This window comes from Lepidochelys kempii, chromosome 16, assembly GCF_965140285.1.
Source record: "Lepidochelys kempii isolate rLepKem1 chromosome 16, rLepKem1.hap1, whole genome shotgun sequence".
In the NCBI taxonomy this organism is placed as follows: domain Eukaryota; kingdom Metazoa; phylum Chordata; order Testudines; family Cheloniidae; genus Lepidochelys; species Lepidochelys kempii.
This window is the reverse complement of record NC_136395.1, coordinates 10,759,126-10,777,654: the sequence shown is the minus strand read 5'-3', so window position 1 is coordinate 10,777,654 and position 18,529 is coordinate 10,759,126. Positions and strand designations below refer to the sequence as shown.

At 45.2% G+C, this 18,529-nt stretch overlaps 1 protein-coding gene across 1 annotated transcript in view; it reads right to left on the bottom strand.

Annotated features, from left to right (window-relative positions):
• The window catches only part of LOC140899299 (uncharacterized), a 259,724-nt gene that overhangs the window by 150,259 nt on the left and 90,936 nt on the right, over positions 1-18,529 (bottom strand). Inside the window, exon 6 of the mRNA XM_073314570.2 lies at positions 17,077-17,115. Coding sequence (XP_073170671.2) covers positions 17,077-17,115 — 39 coding nt within the window. The remainder of the gene's footprint in view (positions 1-17,076; positions 17,116-18,529) is intronic.

Genomic DNA, 18,529 nt, shown 5'->3' with positions numbered 1-18,529 from the left:
TGGCAAGGAGTTCCACAGATTGACTGTGCGTTGTGTGAAGAACTACTTCCTTTTATTTGTTTTAAACCTGCTGCCTATTCATTTCATTTGGTGATCCCTAGTTCTTGTGTTATGAGAAGGAGTGAACAACACTTCCTTATCTACTTTCTCTATACCAGTCATGATTTTATAGACCTGAATCATATCTCCCCTTAGCTGTCTCTTTTCCAAGCTGAAAAGTCCCAGTCTTATTAATCTCTCCTCATACAAAAGCCGTTCCATACCCCTAACCATTTTTGTTGCCCTTTTCAGAACCTTTTCCAATCCCAGTATATCTTTTTTGAGATGGGGGACCACATCTGCACACAGTAGTCAAGAAGTGGGTGTACCATGGATTTATATAGAGGGAACATGATATTTTCTGTCCTAGTATCTATCTAATCACCAGGAGATCCACTCAGCCCTGCGCAGTATCCACGTGTCTCTTGTACTATTAAAACTTGCCCAGACTCCATCTTGGTCTTGCTCTTCAATCATGGCATTTCAAAGAAACAGAAAACAACCCTTTCCAACAGCAGGGAATGGGGATGCTCCTGAGGACATACATGGAAACGAATGGGGAACATGCCTGGACAGAGGAATGAGGGGCATGGAGAAGGCATGTGCCTCAGTTCTCTGGAAACAGAGGCAAAAGCATGAAGTGACGCATCCCAGTTGCAAAGGGAGTTGGTATCAGAACCAGGAGAACTCAGCTGTTTTGGGCTTCAGCCATGTTCCTCTCAGAGTACTGTACAATCAAGTGATTGTGTGAACTGCAAGCCCATGGCTCCCCAGGTTCACAAGTGGAGTGCTAACTTCTTAAGAACCTCATCACTAACACTCACTAGCACTGTGTTCTTACTCCTCCCCTTTCTTGCCAAGTAAAATTGCCTGCTGCTCTCACCCTGACACCAGGCCTGCCTCCCAGCCCAGTCCCTCAGCAGAGACGGGTCACAAGCGCTGCTATTCTCAGCAGAAATATGGCATTCCATTGAATAGGGGTGGAGGGATAGCTCAGTGGTTTGAGCATTGGCCTGCTCAACCCCGGGTTGTGAGTTCAATGCTTGAGGAGGCCATTTAGGGATCTGGGGCAAAAATTGGGGATTGGTCCTGCTTTGAGCAGGGGGTTGGACTAGATGACCTCCTGAGGTCCCTTCCAACCCTGAGATTCTATGAAAGAGTTTCAAGAGCTCCCTTTTAATCCTACTTAACCTGGGCAACGATGCTTCACGCCTGTTTTCTGAAGTCAGCATAGATTCTACAGGGTAGCAAAGAAGTAGAGAGGTAGGTTATAGCTCTTAGCCCCTTATAAATGGAGAATATCACAGTGGTGTCTCTTTGCCCTGCATTTTTGCATTTAACCAGCTTTACAACCAGTATTACGACAAGATCTATATGCAGGGTATTGGGATATATATTTTAAGAACAGCCACCCTGCACTTGGGTAATCAGTGAGGTTCAGACTCAGAACCTCCATTATTAAAATTGTGACCCTCCAACCATTGGGCTCAAAGAGCAACTCCTCAAGCTGGTAGAAGCAGAAGTCTCTCATGTAGACCAGTCAGGAGAGGGCGACAGACAGAGTGTGTGGGGTTACATTTGGATTGCAGTCTACTGTGATTTCTTTTACGTGCTGCAGTAATTTTCAGATAAATTAAAAGGAAGGAGAGAAAATCAAAAAGCACCATGTCCTTTTTTTAGAAACTTTCGAAGACCAAAAATATTCTGGGGCAAGTGGTCAGTAATAAGCAAAAAATGAGTGAAAAGAAGGGATTACTTATGGCAGGAAACCCTGAGGTGAGGTTTTAAAAAAAATATTCTCCCACTGGCATTCATACACTGACCCACCAGGCAGCTACAGCTGTCCACAAGCTGACCAAAGCGTCCTGCTTTTAAGAGCTGCCTGGTGGCATCATAAAGTTGAGTCATCGATAAAACAAAGTCTGACCTGATGTCATTTGTTAGCTTACAAAACAGGAAGTTTTTATTTAGTCTGAAAGCGTATCAAAGCAAATTTGCTTGAGGTTTCCAAGCGTGGGCACATGAGCCCTCGTCAACATTGCTACAGGCTCCCCATTGGCTGGCTGGCACTAGTAACTGCCAATCAGGTCCAGTTAGACCATCCATAGGAATTTTCATTGCATAAGAGGAATCTTGGTACTTGTCCAGCCAACGCCCAACACCATTGAATCAAAGCACCTTAACCACATTAATGAATGCACCTCACAATGCCCCTGTGAGCTAGGGGAGTACCACTATCCTTATTTTAGATGGAGCACAGAGATTAAGTTATTTGCCCAAGCTCACACATTCCTAGGTCTCCCGAGTCTCACTCCGCAAGACTACCCTTTACCCCTGCAGTATGCTCATTGCTGGGCTTGGGAGTTCGTAGAGGACAAAGAATGTTCTGCAGGGATCATTGGATCTTGAGCAGCTATTCTTAATTCATAGCCCTACAATGCAACACACAAACTGTCTTAGCACCTGTGATTTTACAGCAGGGCTTGTCCACAAGGTCAGATCCATCGCAGGAGCTCATACACAACAAGGCTTGTGCTTGCCTGCAGTGATGGGGCCAGATCATGGAAAACCAAGACTGCAACAACCGTCTGCTGGTCTTTGGCTGCAACAAGTTTCCATAACGTGGTTATAATTAAGTTCAGCTCCGTCCACACCGGCAAGATAAAAGAGTGTAATAGCACAGCTGGGCCCCAAGGGAAGTTGAATGGGACAAGGCCTAAGTATTCATTAGCACTGCAGGTGCTCACCACTGGAATTCACTCCTAGTAGAGGTTTCAGAGTAGCAGCCCTGTTGGTCTGTATCCGCAAAAAGAAAAGGAGTACTTGTGGCACCTTAGAGACTAACCAATTTATTTGAGCATAAGCTTGCGTGAGCTACAGCTCACTTCATTGGATGCATGTAGTGGAAAATACAGTGGGGAGATTTATATACACAGAGAACATGAAACAATGGGTGTTACCATACACACTGTAAGGAGAGTGTAAGGTGAGCTATTACTAGCAGGAGAGCAGGGGCGGGGGAAAATACCTTTTGTAGTGATAATCAAGGTGGGCCATTTCCAGCAGTTGACAAGAACGTCTGAGGAACAGTGGGGGGTGGGGGAAATAAACATGGGGAAATAGCTTTACTTTGTGTAATGACCCATCCACTCCCAGTCTCTATTCAAGCCTAAGTTAATTGTATCCAGTTTGCAAATTAATTCCAATTCAGCAGTCTCTCTTTGGAGTCTGTTTTTGAAGTTTTTTTGTTGAAGAATTACCACCTTTAGGTCTGTAATCAAGTGACCAAAGAGACTGAAGTGTTCTCCGACTGGTTTTTGAATGTTATAATTCTCGACGTCTCATTTGTGTCCATTTATTCTTTTCATAGAATCATAGAATCATAGAATATCAGGGTTGGAAGGGACCCCAGAAGGTCATCTAGTCCAACCCCCTGCTCAAAGCAGGACCAATTCCCAGTTAAATCATCCCAGCCAGGGCTTTGTCAAGCCTGACCTTAAAAACCTCTAAGGAAGGAGATTCTACCACCTCTCTAGGTAACGCATTCCAGTGTTTCACCACCCTCTTAGTGAAAAAGTTTTTCCTAATATCCAATCTAAACCTCCCCCACTGCAACTTGAGACCATTACTCCTCGTTCTGTCATCTGCTACCATTGAGAACAGTCTAGAGCCATCCTCTTTGGAACCCCCTTTCAGGTAGTTGAAAGCAGCTATCAAATCCCCCCTCATTCTTCTCTTCTGCAGGCTAAACAATCCCAGCTCCCTCAGCCTCTCCTCATAACTCATGTGTTCCAGTCCCCTAATCATTTTTGTTGCCCTTCGCTGGACTCTCTCCAATTTATCCACATCCTTCTTGAAGTGTGGGGCCCAAAACTGGACACAGTACTCCAGATGAGGCCTCACCAATGTCGAATAGAGGGGAACGATCACGTCCCTCGATCTGCTCGCTATGCCCCTACTTATACATCCCAAAATGCCATTGGCCTTCTTGGCAACAAGGGCACACTGCTGACTCATATCCAGCTTCTCGTCCACTGTCACCCCTAGGTCCTTTTCCGCAGAACTGCTGCCTAGCCATTCGGTCCCTAGTCTGTAGCTGTGCATTGGGTTCTTCCGTCCTAAGTGCAGGACCCTGCACTTATCCTTATTGAACCTCATCAGATTCCTTTTGGCCCAATCTTCCAATTGGTCTAGGTCCTTCTGTATCCTATCCCTCCCCTCCAGCGTATCTACCACTCCTCCCAGTTTAGTATCATCCGCAAATTTGCTGAGAGTGCAATCCACACCATCCTCCAGATCATTTATGAAGATATTGAATAAAACCGGCCCCAGGACCGACCCTTGGGGCACTCCACTTGATACCGGCTGCCAACTAGACATGGAGCCATTGATCACTACCCGTTGAGCCCGACAATCTAGCCAGCTTTCTACCCACCTTATAGTGCATTCATCCAGGCCATACTTCCTTAACTTGCTGACAAGAATACTATGGGAGACCGTGTCAAAAGCTTTGCTAAAGTCAAGAAACAATACATCCACTGCTTTCCCTTCATCCACAGAACCAGTAATCTCATCATAAAAGGCGATTAGATTAGTCAGGCATGACCTTCCCTTGGTGAATCCATGCTGGCTGTTCCTGATCACTTTCCTCTCATGTAAGTGCTTCAGGATTGATTCTTTGAGGACCTGCTCCATGATTTTTCCAGGGACTGAGGTGAGGCTGACTGGCCTGTAGTTCCCAGGATCTTCCTTCTTCCCTTTTTTAAAGATTGGCACTACATTAGCCTTTTTCCAGTCATCCGGGACTTCCCCGGTTCGCCACGAGTTTTCAAAGATAATGGCCAGTGGCTCTGCAATCACAGCCGCCAATTCCTTCAGCACTCTCGGATGCAACTCGTCCGGCCCCATGGACTTGTGCACGTCCAGCTTTTCTAAATAGTCCCTAACCGCCTCTATCTCCACAGAGATAGATTCAGTAAGGGGCCCACACATTCCTTGGCTTTCTTCTTGTTGCCAACATACCTGAAGAAACCCTTCTTGTTACTCTTGACATCTCTTGACATCTTTTGCGTAGAGACTGTCCAGTTTGGCCAATGTACATGGCAGAGGGGCATTGCTGGCACATGATGGCATATATCACATTGGTAGATGTGCAGGTGAACGAGCCTCTGATAGTGTGGCTGATGTGATTAGGCCCTATGATGGGGTCCCCTGAATAGATATGTGGACACAGTCAGCAACGGGCACTAGAAGATGCTCTTATTACTTCAGGCTTTTCCACGGAAAATTTTCTAAATTTCTCATGACATTTCCTCTACCACCTGGGTCTCCCCTCACTCTCCTTTTAAAATCACAGTACTGAGTACTGGGGTGGTGGTGGGGTATGTATGTTCTAGCAGTTAGGGCATTGGCATGGGACTTGGAAGACCTGGTTCAATTCCATGCTCTGCCACAGACTGCCTGAGTGTCCTTGGGCAAGTCATTCAACTTCCCGGTGCCTCAGCTCCCCATCTGTACAATAGGGATAATAGCCTTGCTCTGCCCCGTAGGGGTGCGGGAGGATAAGTAACCTGAAGATTGAGATACTACAGTGATAGGGGGGCCATGTAAGTACCTAAGATAGACAACAAATCCTGGTGTCTTTATTCAACCCTGACTGGCTTCAGCAGCAACTCTGTTGGAGTAGAGTAGGGTGACCAGATGTCCCAATTTTATAGGGACAGTCCCGATTTTTGGGTCTTTTTCTTATATAGGCTCCTATTACCCCCCACCCCCTGTCCCGATTTTTCACACTTGCTGTCTGGTCACCCTAGAATAGAGTAAAAACTGAGGAAGGAACTTATGCTTTGGCCTACGATTTGGAGAGGGAAAATCCTAGTGAACGGAGTTATTTAAACCCTGTGGGGAAAAACACAAGCTACATCAATTCATACTCAAGACCACATCTAACTGGAAGGCAGGTGAATCACAAGAAGGACAGAGAAACTGTGGGCCAAATCATCAGCCAATGGATATCGCCTTAGACCCACTGATGTCCAGGGAGTTATGCTGGTTTATACCAGCTGAGGATCTGGGCCAACATTTCTATGGAGGAATAAACTCTTTTTCAAGAGCTGCAAGGATCTGTAGGTACCAATGCATCCCAAAGAGCCCTGTGCTGCTTGGCTCACATGATGCTGTATTTCAAAAAGGTGCAAGAAAACACACAAGGAATGATGGTCCCGAGAGTTTGCCTGGGACCCAGAAGACATCAGTTAAGATTCTCTTTCCCGTCACAGACACTCTATGTGACCTTGGGCAAATCACTTTGGCTTTGTCTACACACAAAAGTTGTACCACTTTAATTATACAGGTATAGTTAGTGTGGCACAAGCCCTTTGGTGTGGACACAGTTGTATCGGTACAAAGGTGCCTTATACCAGTACAGCTATTGCAGTATGGGAAGGGGATTAATGAGAATGGTATAAGCCACCTTTATATATAACTGCATCCTTATAAGGGCTTGGACTATATCACTACAACCTCCACGTATACACCATGCTTTGATCTCTGTGGGCCTCTGCTCCCTGCCTGTATGACGGGGATAGCAGCGATTCTCTCTCTCATCATGGGCTGTTATGAGGAGCTGTAGCTCACAAAAACTTATGCTCAAATAAATTTGTTCGTCTCTAAAGTGCCACAAGTCCTCCTGTTCTTTTTGCGGATACAGACTAACGCGGCTGCTACTCTGAAACCATTCAAGACTGTGCAGTGCTGTCAGACTATGGCAAAGGGGGTCATATAAGTCCCACTGATACAATATTTCTGAGCAGGTCGAGGGACTAAAAGACATCTCAGTGTAAAAAGAAAATTAAGGCCATGCCACGTGGAAGCCATTCAACGTAATGCCAGACTTAGAAATCCGCTCTTCAAGAGAGAAAAAGTCAACTGCACTTGAACAAGAAACAAATGCCGAACTAGATGGAAAACCTATTTTTGTCTCTGCCTTTGAGAGCAGAACTGGAGCTGGGACTTGAAAGCATGGGCCTCTCCCTTCTCCCCGACAGGGTAGATAGAAAAAAACTAAATACCAGCTAGAAGCTCATTATGCACCAAGACCCTTTGTCATTATAGCTCATAAAAGCCTTCTCCAGCCTCGGCCTTGGAAAGGGCAGTTGCTGCTGCTAAAATAAAAGAGGATATAATTTGAAACTACAAAAAAAAAAAAAAGTCAAATCTGGAAGATGGCAACAGGATGGGCAGCAAGTCTAACGCTGATGAGTATTACGGGCAGCCAGGGCTTAGAGCCTGAGCGCCGTTCCCAGCTCTTTCCTAAAATACCACATTGAAAGGCTGTTTATACCCCGAGCACATCTGTTATTAGCAACAAGCTGCAAGCAGTAGGGAAATCAAAACATTTGGGGGATTTTATGGCTGAAGTTCATGCAAGACAAATATATTCGTATGATACCTACCAAGCGTAGGGATACAAGCTCGAAGCAGGATGCCAGGAGTTTATTCCTAGCTCTGATTCCATTTCCCCTCTGTGGTCCTGAGCAAATCCTTCAGCTTTCCCATCTGATAAAATGGAGACAAATATCTCCCTCCCTCCATGGGGCTTGCACAGATTAGCCATTGTTTAGAGAGTACTTTGAAGAGGACAAACTCACGCACACAATGTCTTTCCCAGTGTACATATGCTCCTGCTTGGGCCTGCAACTGCTTCTGCCCAGTTCCCCCGACAGCCATTCCAGCCCCCAGGGCAGAACAGTCAATGCCCCTCCTAGAAAGGGAGGGCTGAGGTTTACAACACTGCTTTTTATGCTATCGATAACACATTAGAACCCGCCATGCGGAAGTCGTGGCGTTGCTTGATCTAGTCAACTCTTTTTTTCCCCCCAGTTACAGGACCAGCATTAAACAAATTATGAGCCTAAATATAAGATATAGAATTTGTTATTTTGAATTATATATTTACATTAAATAAATAAATACATTAGGGGATGGAATTAATTAATGTCTGAACATTTAAGGAAGCACAAAGTAAGAAAACACCTGAAGTATCAAGTAGGCTAATTAAACACCTAATCGTGATTCGTGTGTAATCTAAAGACAAGAGGTAACTGAATATGACCAACAACGTCAACATATACAATACAATACTTGAACTGCTGGTGCTGTGGGACATCAACACCCAGAGCAATGAGGAGACGGCAGGCCTGGTGCGCCAGATCTACCAAGGGATCTCTGAGGAGGTGGCCGGGGTGAAGGCAGAGGGAAAACCCGTGCCTCGTTCCCTGGCTGAGCGAAGGAGGTGGCCCCTCAACCTGCACCCGGGACAGCAGCTCCTCAGCCAGTGCTAGCGGCAGTGAGGGGGGGGCTCGCCCCGGCTGCCTCTCGGCAGACTTAGAGAGGCTCGCTTGGGTGGCTGAACTTGCTGGCTTGTGTCTGGCGAGGAGCTGCAGTCCTGGGGGGAGGAAATCTGGTAGCGCAGACGGAGCCTGTCCCCCTGTCCTCAGCCCCGCAGACGGAGAGCCGGCACGGCAGGCCCAGCAGCTCCCGAGCAGCCAGAGGAGGCAGCAGGCGCCGCGGTTCCCAGGCTGCTGTCGCTGACGCTCCGCCGGACCAGCAGGGCGCAGCAGCGCTCTGGCCAACGGTGACTGTTCCTTTTAAAAAGAATCTTAAATTTTTATTTAAAAATATGTATCCATCCCATCCTCCTGGTCCCTTTTAAATCAATGGGCCCCTGGGCAATTGACCCCCTTTGCCCCCCCCCCTCTTCCCACCCCTGTCGGCGGGCCGGCTTTTGCCCATGCATCCCACGGAACATAGGACTTGCCAGCTGGCACAGAGCCGTGGGGCACCTTGCCTAGTATCTGGTCTCCAGCAGAGGCCAGTAGCAGCTGATTCAGTGGAAGGTTTGAAGAAACGCTGCGGCAGACGGTGATAGAATAACCTGCTCCCAGGCAAAGTCCCTTCCTAACCCCTGTTAATTAGCAGTTGACTGATGCCCTGAAGCAGGAGAGTGTAAACCTAGTCTTCACAGAATCATCATTTGGACCCTAAAATCTGCTTCCTATCCAGGTAGGCAATAAAACTGCAACCTGACACCAAATCGGAACAAAAGCAATTATCTGCTTAACTGGATCGAGCAAAGGCAAGACAGGAAGTAAAAACCCACTCAGCTTGGAGCGCCTAGCGCTTTACTGAACTCCCCAAGGCAGCCAGAAAAGGAGATAAGTTAGAGGTCAGCTGGGCACAAATCCTTTGTGAATGGTTCTCGCACCCGCTCGGAGACCATGAGCCCGACCTACCTGGCACCAAGGCCAAGAGCAGAGCTGCTATACCGCAGGGCCTTTGGGAAAAACAAATTCCTTCTCTTGCTAAATCAAGAGTCCATGCCGCCAGCACAAGGCCCCTTCTCTCCATTCCCCCCACCCCTTCCCAGAGATAACAGATCCCCAGTCAGTCCTGACAACAAAAGCCTAACTTGATGAGCACTGACAGGAAGAATGTGAAGGGATAAGCAGCCCAGACGCGGTTGTCAATACCTCACCCCTGCCTATCTCCAGCAGCCCTCGAAAGAAGAGCCAGTGGAACCAGTAGTTCGAGTGCTCGGGGAAACAGCTCTCTACTAGAGCTGGGCAGGAAGCAGTTTCCCCATCCCATTCATATTTTCAAGAGTTCAAAGGTTTTCCCCCCGTCTCAAATCAGGCCGAAAAGCCAAAATCTTGAAAAGATCAATGAACCAAAACACAAAGTTGTTTCTGATTCAGGTCAATCAAAATATTTCATTTGGATCATTTCAAAACTTGCGTTTTGATTGACTTTTTCTTCAAAATCTTTAGGCTAATGAGCTTAAATTTCTAAAGGAAAAGTCATTTTGATTCAGAAAAACCAGAGATTTTTCTTTCAAATGTGTCTAAACAAAACATTGGCAAATTCCAAAGGGTCTTTCCTCCACTTTCTTCATTGGGAAATTTAGACTCTGTTTCATGGACTGTTTCCATTTCAACAAACTGGCATTTTTCAATGAAAAAGAGTTCTGCGAAAATTCCCATCTTGCGCTACTCTCTACATTATGGCGTGTTTCCTTCAGTCACAAAACCCCAGAGGGAATCAGCAGCCCGAGGGGACTTGATCCTGTGGATTCTGGGAGATAACTATGAAGCAGCAGGAAGGTGTGCCTGATCTATTTGCTACTGTGGAAAATCAAGATACTCAACCCATGCCCACTCCTTGGGGCTAAGGCAACGTGACAGCAATTTTTCCACCCTTCAAATTTACATATGGTGTCCAGATGCTGGACCTGGAATATTAATACACTGCAAGCCTAAATTATTAAAGGCCTAAACTTTCAGGAGTGACTAGAGTGATTTTGGGTTTCACCATTTTTAGGTGCCCAATTTGAAACACCTTAAAGGGTCTAATTTTCAAAGGGCAGGTGCTCAGGACTTCTTACGGTCAAGACCTCTCAAGTTGGGTTTCCACCAACTGAGGTACCCAAAATCACTCTAGTCAGTCTTGAAAAACTTAGGCCTTAGGGTCAAATTAGACCAGCCAGAGAAAGGAGTCACCAACTTAAATACCCTGATGTATCTCTATAAAACAACGTGTGACTGTTAATACATCACCACTGAGAATCCAATTCAAGAAAAGGGAAGAAAGATCAATCGTTTTAAAGACCCTCTCCTGGCAAACAGCCGCACTTCTGACCTTGCAGAAGGTCAATGGATCTATAATCACATGGTCACAGCAAGACACCAGTATGACAGGACTAATCCCGGAGGTGCAGTGCTTTGTAAAGAAGCTAGTACTAGCAGAGAAGTCATCTCTCAGACTGAAAACATACTGAAATATTGCAAGCACATGGTAAACAATAAAAGGCAGCAAGAGCATGGGAATGGAGAGCCTGCAGGTCAGCGAATAAAAGGCTTAATACTGGCGGTTATTCACTCTAGAGGATGTCACATAGCATAGCTGAATGGTGTTTTATTTTTATTATAAGAAAAAGAAAAAAAAAACCACCCCCAAATTGCTCCAACTCATTTTTTTTTCAATGTAGTATTAAAAAGCAAAACAAACCCCTAAAATGCTGTGCCAGAAACCCTCGAACAATACCCTGTCCAGTCTGAAATTCAGCTCAGTCCATTTCAGATGGCTGAGACATTAGAAGCTCTATGATTAGAGCTGACAAAAAAAAAAAAATTGGTGAAAATAAATGAGCCAAAACACGCATTTTTTGAGGCCCAGAAACAACTGACAAATTCAGGTTGAATTCAGCAAATAGTTACATCTGAAAAACAAAGTGGAAACAATTTCCAAAGCACGGTTTCCAGTCGACCCCTGAAACATTTTGTTTGACCCACGCGATTTTTTTCCAGTTTTTAATTTCATCAAGGAAAACAATTAAAAAAATCCATTTCAGTTGGAAGTCAACCAATTTTTCTTTGGATTTTTCAGTTCAGCCACAAAGAAAAAAAAATCACCGATTTGCTCAGCTTGATTTATAATCGACATTAGAGCGGATCCTTATTTGCACCATCTCAAACAGGTTGCAGAGAGAGCGACTTCTGTCTAGAAGGTATTACCCGCGAAGCATATAGTCAGAGATGCTGGAGAGCATTAGTGGGGCAGAAAACTGCCAGTGTTTATCCCATCAGGTCTGGTCTTTATCACACAAGGCGCACACTTCAAGAACAAGCAGTTTGCTACAGGATGCTGAGTGCCAAGCAACCTGCTGGAATTTAACTCCGTGACTCCCACCGATGTTAATGGTAAGCAAGCAGCCAAATCCCCCATTAACCACTTTGAAAAGTTACTCTTAAGAGGAGCTTCCCATCTAGAGAGAGAAGAAAACGAGTACTTGTGGCACCTTAGAGATTAACCAATTTATTTGAGCATAAGCTTTCGTGAGCTACAGCTCACTTCATCGGATGCATCCATTGAACTGAGCTGTAGCTCACGAAAGCTTATGCTCAAATAAATTGGTTCGTCTCTAAGGTGCCACAAGTACTCCTTTTCTTTTTGCGAATACAGACTGACACGGCTGTTACTCTGAAACTTGTCATCTAGAGAGAGAGAGTTAGTGCAAAGACATCATAACTTAAAGATGAACAGCAAAGGTATTTTGTCTTTCTTTGAATCCTTTATGGATTTGTATTCCAATCCCCCACTCCCCTCTCCACCAAAATAAGTTTTTTGTTCTCTCACCACCAACAATTTTAGTTTAGAGTCATCAGAAATATCCTGGCTCGATTTGCTCAGTTTTGGTGGGAGGACTCCTTGGAGGACTGAAGAACTAGTGGGATAATGACAGCATAAACAAACTGAAGCCTGAGCATGAGCTTTTCCAGACCTCAAACGGAAGCAGGGTTTTTGTTGGTAACTTCTGATCCCTCATTGATCATTTAAAGGCCCAGATACAATCTTATTTACTTTGGAACAACCCCCTCGAACAACCCACCCCCTAGAACTCGCAGAATGCTGTTTGCAGTTATATAACCTGGGTACTTAAGGGCCTAATCCTGTGAATGCGTATGCATGTGAGTAACTTCACACACGGGAATAATCCCATTGAGGGCGCTCAGCTGCATAAGCATGTGCAAGATCAGGGGGAGAGATTAAAGTTTGCTTAGTTCAATCTATTTATCCTCCTCTTATTTGGTGCTACAGGGAAGGGCATCGTTCTGGTTTGTTATTTGGCCACACTGCCCACTGGAATTGCTTTAAAGGTACTTTTATTTTTGCAGGAGACTCACAGACCTTTGGGCTTTGTGGGCCATAAAAAGATGACTATTTTCACAGCAACCCACACAATGTCATTTTGAGATATCCTTGTGGCACCTTAGAGACTAACAAATGTATTTGGGCATAAGCTTTCATGGGCTATAACCCACTTCATCAGATGCATCGAGTGAAAGATACAGTAAGCAGGTATAAATATACAACACATGAAAAGATGGGAGTTGCCTTACCAAGTGGGAGGTCAGTGCTAATGAGGCCAGTACAATTAGGGTGGATGTGGCCCATTCCCAACAGTTGACAAGAAGGGGTGAATATCAACAGAGGGAAAATTTTCCATCTATTCAAGGGACACCATCATAGGACCTAACCACATAAGCCTCACCATCAGGGGCTTGTTCAACTGCACATCTGCCAATGTGATGTATGCCATCATGTGCCAGCAATGCCCCTCTGCCATGTACATTGGCCAAACTGGACAGTCTCTATGCAAAAGAATAAGAATTGTAACAAAAACCAGTAGGAGAGCACTTCAATCTCCCTGGACACTCCATAACAGACTTTAAAGTGGCCATTCTTCAATAAAAAAAACTTCAAAAAAAGACTTCAACGAGAAACTGCAAAACTGGAATTAATTTGCAAACTGGACACCATCAAATTAAGCCTGAATAAAGACTGGGAGTGGCTGGGTCACTACAAAAAATAATTTTCCCTCTGTTGATACTCACCCCTTCTTGTCAACTGATGGGAACGGGCCACATCCACTCTAACTGAATTGGTCTTTTATTACACAAGCACAAGAGTTAGGGATGAGAGCGCACTCAGGAACCCTAGACATCAGGCAGATGAGGAGAAAACTCAGCGGCTAATGTTGGTGAGTACAGTGCTGCTGTAGCTCTTCAGTTAGTTAGGACTGAGGGCAAACCCCTGGAACAGAGCATGGATGGGTCTGGGCACCAAAGTCCGGCCTACACTACAAACTTACGTCAGTATAACTCTGCCGCTCAGGGGTGTGGAAAACCCATGCCCGCGTGATGCAATTATAGCAACCGAACTCCTGGTGTGGACAGAGCTATCTTGGCGGAGGGCGTCTCCTGTCGACACAGCTACCGTCTCTTGGGGAGGTGGAGCATCAATGCCAATGAGAGGCAGAGTCTTCACTAAGTGCTACAGCGGTTCAGCTGCATTACTGCTATGCTGTATGTGTAGCCCAGCCCTTAGAGTCATAGATTCCAAGGCCAGGAGGGACCACTGTGATCAAATCTGACCTCCTGTATAACCCAGGCCAGAGACCTGCCCCCAAATCATTCCTAGAGCAGATCCAATCTTGATTTAAAAATGGTCAGTGCTGGAGACTCCACCTGGGCAAGTTGTTCCAGTGGTTAATTTCTCTCACTATTAAAAATTTACACCTTATTTCCAGTCTGAATTGGTCTAGCTTTGTCTTAGCGCCAAATGATAGGCTAGGAAGAAGATTAGGTAGATTGGATGGGATAGATGATGCGATAGATAGATAGAGACACACACACATACAACCAGTAACTGGTCTTGACGCCAGTTGGAATTTTTAAACAAGATTTCCCCCTAGTTTAGACCTTGCCTTAATTTTTCAAAAGCACCTAAATGACTTAGTAGCCAAAGAGCCACTGAAAGTCAATGAGACTTTGCTCTCCTAATTGCCTGTGTGATGGCTGGGGAAAAAAACAAACAAAAAAAATAAAACAGCTCCTATGTCATTCAGGTGCTTTTGAAAATTGTACCCATGGTGTATTGGTCAAGCCACCCACCTGGCTCTGAAATAGCCATCACAATGACTCAGGAGGCAAAGGGGTGGAGGGGAAAAGAAAAAAGAAAAAAGAAAAGAAAGAGAAACATGTCTCACTTCCTCTTCCCAGTTCTACTAGTATGTTATGATTCCCTCTTAAAAAGGTTATTAAATCCAGTTGGCCCAACCGCTCCCTCGTGATAAATGGTGTAAATATGACAAGCAGAATTATCCAGCTCCAGGACTGCGCAAGAGCTGGTTGGATGGACGAGGGTAAACGCATGTTACCAGCACTTCCCTGGATCTAAATTGCTAACCTTGCCTGGAGACACAGCCCAAGGATCTTATACCCTTGAAAAATGGAGACATGGATTTATGACATAAGCTCCAAGCAATTAATCTAGTACCTTTTGTGCTGATCCACTTATATGATTGCCCTCAGCTCCAGCACTGTACTAACCAAGCCCTTTATAATATGCAATTAGTTAATCTTAATTAGCAGTTAATGAAAACTCTGGAGCTTCCATCTACCTCTAAAAGTGCAGAGTCTTGAAAACAAAAACTACCAACTGAAGTTTATCACAGTCCCTGCAGCAGGTCTGTGAAAGCCTCCTCTCTGCAGAAGCTGATCTCTGGTTTTGATTAAGGGCTTGAAAAATTAAACTTGACCCAGCTCCAGAATCTCGTTATTCTCCCCTTTCGGGCCTGTGAAATTCACCGGCTTTCTTACTATGGCAGAATCTCGCTAATTCACACCAACCAGTAGGAAAGCCACTGAGAATGAGCCGGGTTTCAGAAACAGCCCGGAAAGCAGACAGATAATGGAATAGATAAGGAGAATGCATCACAAACTAGGCTTCTCATTTGGATAACTGTGAAGCTGCGTAATTCAGGGCAATTCATAGTTTGCCTGGAATATCAAAGTTCTCTGATGTATTCTGAGGAATTTTATGGAACACTTTTTCAGAACTGCATATGCTCGGATTTGCACAGATACAGTTTAGTCTGAATGCATGTGCAATTGAGGTGTGTTCAAATTAGGGGCATATTCAGTGAATAGCTACATTTGTGTATTTTGCATAACATTAATGACATGGTGAGAGTGAGACACCATGCCATAGGATTCTGCTATTAAACTTTTGCTGTGACCTACTGTTCAAAACTAATAAATAGTACACCAAGTTTCAAAAGCTACTCACACTTAAACCCTTTAAATTTCCACCTCTGGTTTAAACCTTTCCCCCTACAAATAGAAAAGTGACTCTGGCCTTGTCCCTCATCCCCATACTGAGAAAAGGGTTGGCAGTTATCAAATGAATTTGGGCACTGGTCTGGCAGCTTCTGCCCCTTCCAAATACTCAATGATGGGGGAGTGGCCACAGGAATCTTCCTGGGGCAGATCATTGAAGTCCCACATCAGCAGCGGACGTGGTAGCCATTCTCCTGCTCCCCCAACATCAACTTCAGAATTCACCATCTTCCCATCATCACCACCTCCTCCTCCCCCACCCCCATTTACAAGGACTCCAGGCGGCACTGGCTATCCTACAGATCATTTTTGTTTCCACTGCCACATGACCCGTGTTTACAGCCACAAACTGATCCATCTGTGCAGCCATTTGATTCATTCCACTGTCAGGCAAGAGTTAAAATTTAGCTAACAGCTAAGACAAAAACCGCAGATCAAGCAGGAATGCTTCAGTAGCCCAAGGACACTGACAACTGTAAACACTTGATAAACTTATATGGTCCAATGTCCACCCAGTAACTCAGCTCTTAGAACAGAACAAATCCTCCCTTCACAGCTCACCAGATATCTGTAAGCACTCACCCCCCGCTTCTTTCCCCTGCAAGGTAGCCATAGATACTTGATGTAATCAGGATGACCCCTATACGTACGTACTGTTCCTATTTTTATCTTTGTTCAGAGCTCTCTCTTGACTTGTAACAATGTCTGTCTCTGTATGTACAGATAAATGCAAATGAATGGATAAGAGAATGTATATAACTGGCCATATTTTTGAAGCTGTTTATCAGTCTTCCTGGTACCGTGAATAAACCCCCTTCAATATTGTCTGTGCCTGCCTGATTCTTGGGGAAAAGAGTCTTTTTGCCTAACACCACCAATGCCTGACCAGCCTCTCTATCCATCATCAAGGGTGAAAAACGAAACACTCAAAATGTGCCCCTCAAAACTCTAAGCAACTCCATAATCTTGTGACTCTTGTTCTGCACTTACTGTTTAATATGGTTCATGGTAACTCGATATTTTTTCTGGAAGCTCTTCAGGACAGGGATGTTGTCTAGTGTTTGTTCTGAGTGCATCTAGCGCACTTTTGGGGTGCTTGGGGAAAAAAACCAAACAACTTGTACCCCTGGCTGTGCAATATGGCCTTTTACCTGATAATTATTGATGTAGTCAAAACAATCCATTTGGTTCCTTGAGAAACATCATGATGCATAATGAAATCTTGGATCCCCTCCAAACCCCTCCCAAAAAGGGACTAACCCTGTACACATCCCCCCCCACTGAGTTGGGAAAGTCATACCTGAGTGTAGGATTCCTGAATTTCATTGGGTTTTTTTGCCTAGATGAGAGAGAGAAATATGACGTCACTACCTGAGTAGCTGAATTTATTTAAGTAAGTGATTGTTGATGGCTCTGCTGTTTCCATAGGTTAAGAGCAATGTTCCCTCTAATTTTTGACAGGCCGTGTGCACAAAAAATTTCTTCTGTGCAAATTTTTGACAGGCCGTGTGCACAAAAAATTTCTTCTGTGCAAATTGTTGTGCTTCTGTGAAAATGTTTGCACATTGTGTTTCGCCATGTGCGCGGGGTTTAGGATCTGTGTGCGTGTGTACACGCTCACAGCTTCGAGGGAACAGTGGTTAAGAGCATAGTGGGTAACAGAGCTGGTTCTTGTAAAAAGTCACTCCTTTCAGCATGCTTCTCGCTGCATGAGCAGGACTGGGGAATTTGGTTGGTTCTTTAACACCTGTGCTTCAAGTATGCACATTTAGCCATTTTTTTTGCTGTGATTCTGGAGTAAAGTTCCAGGAACTTTTTCTCTGGGAACACAGGTCTTTTCCTACTCAGCTCTAGGAAGGGTTACCAATGGGTGTGGCCCACAAAGACCTGGGCTCTATTGTGAGCTCTTCCAGTACACTCTTGGACAAGACCATCTCTGGGTCACAGTTCTCCTGTAAAATGGAGATGATACGAACCAACCGCATGGGATTGTGGCAAGCGTTAGCTAGTAGTTCTGCCAAGCCACGTGAGCAAAAACAGCACCATCTAATGCACCAGTACCATCATTACTGGGGGTGACCTTGAGTAACTCTTGTTGTGCTACAACTTGGGGCATTTTGCTTCTGAGTCCATACTGAGCTGCCCAGGCTAGCAAAGACTGTGCTAAAACTGATACAAGTTCCTTTGGACTGGATTCCAGGAGGAGCAGCAGTTCTTCTTGAGAAATAATTAAGAACCTTGGTTAAACGGAGACCCACAACGCTTCTGGTTTTCAATTACATCAGTAACTTAGGGCTGGTCTACACTACACAGTTAGGTCGACATAAGACAGTTTATGTCGACCCAATTACATTAGCGTCTACACGACAACCTTCGTCCTACCAATGTAAGTGCCCTGCTACAACAACGTAACAACTCCACTTCCAGGAGAGGGGTAAGGCTTATGTCAGTGTAGTTAGGGTGACGCAGTGTCTGTGTAGACACTGTGTCCCTTATACCGGCCAGCTTGTCAATTTCCTAGCAGGAGCCCTGAAATTCACAAGGAAACCCACACTGGACCCTGCTCCTGGTTAGGAGCGAGGTGGAGGGCTGCCCCGGTTCCTGGCTGGGAGCCAGAGCTTGGTGGCTTGGAACCCTACTCCCTACTCCATGCTGAGCAGTCTTGTCAATTTCACAGCTCAGTGAGCCAGGAAATTGACCAGGGTACCCTGCTCCTGGTGGGGAGTGGGTGGGGGTGGGGGGCCGAGAAGCTG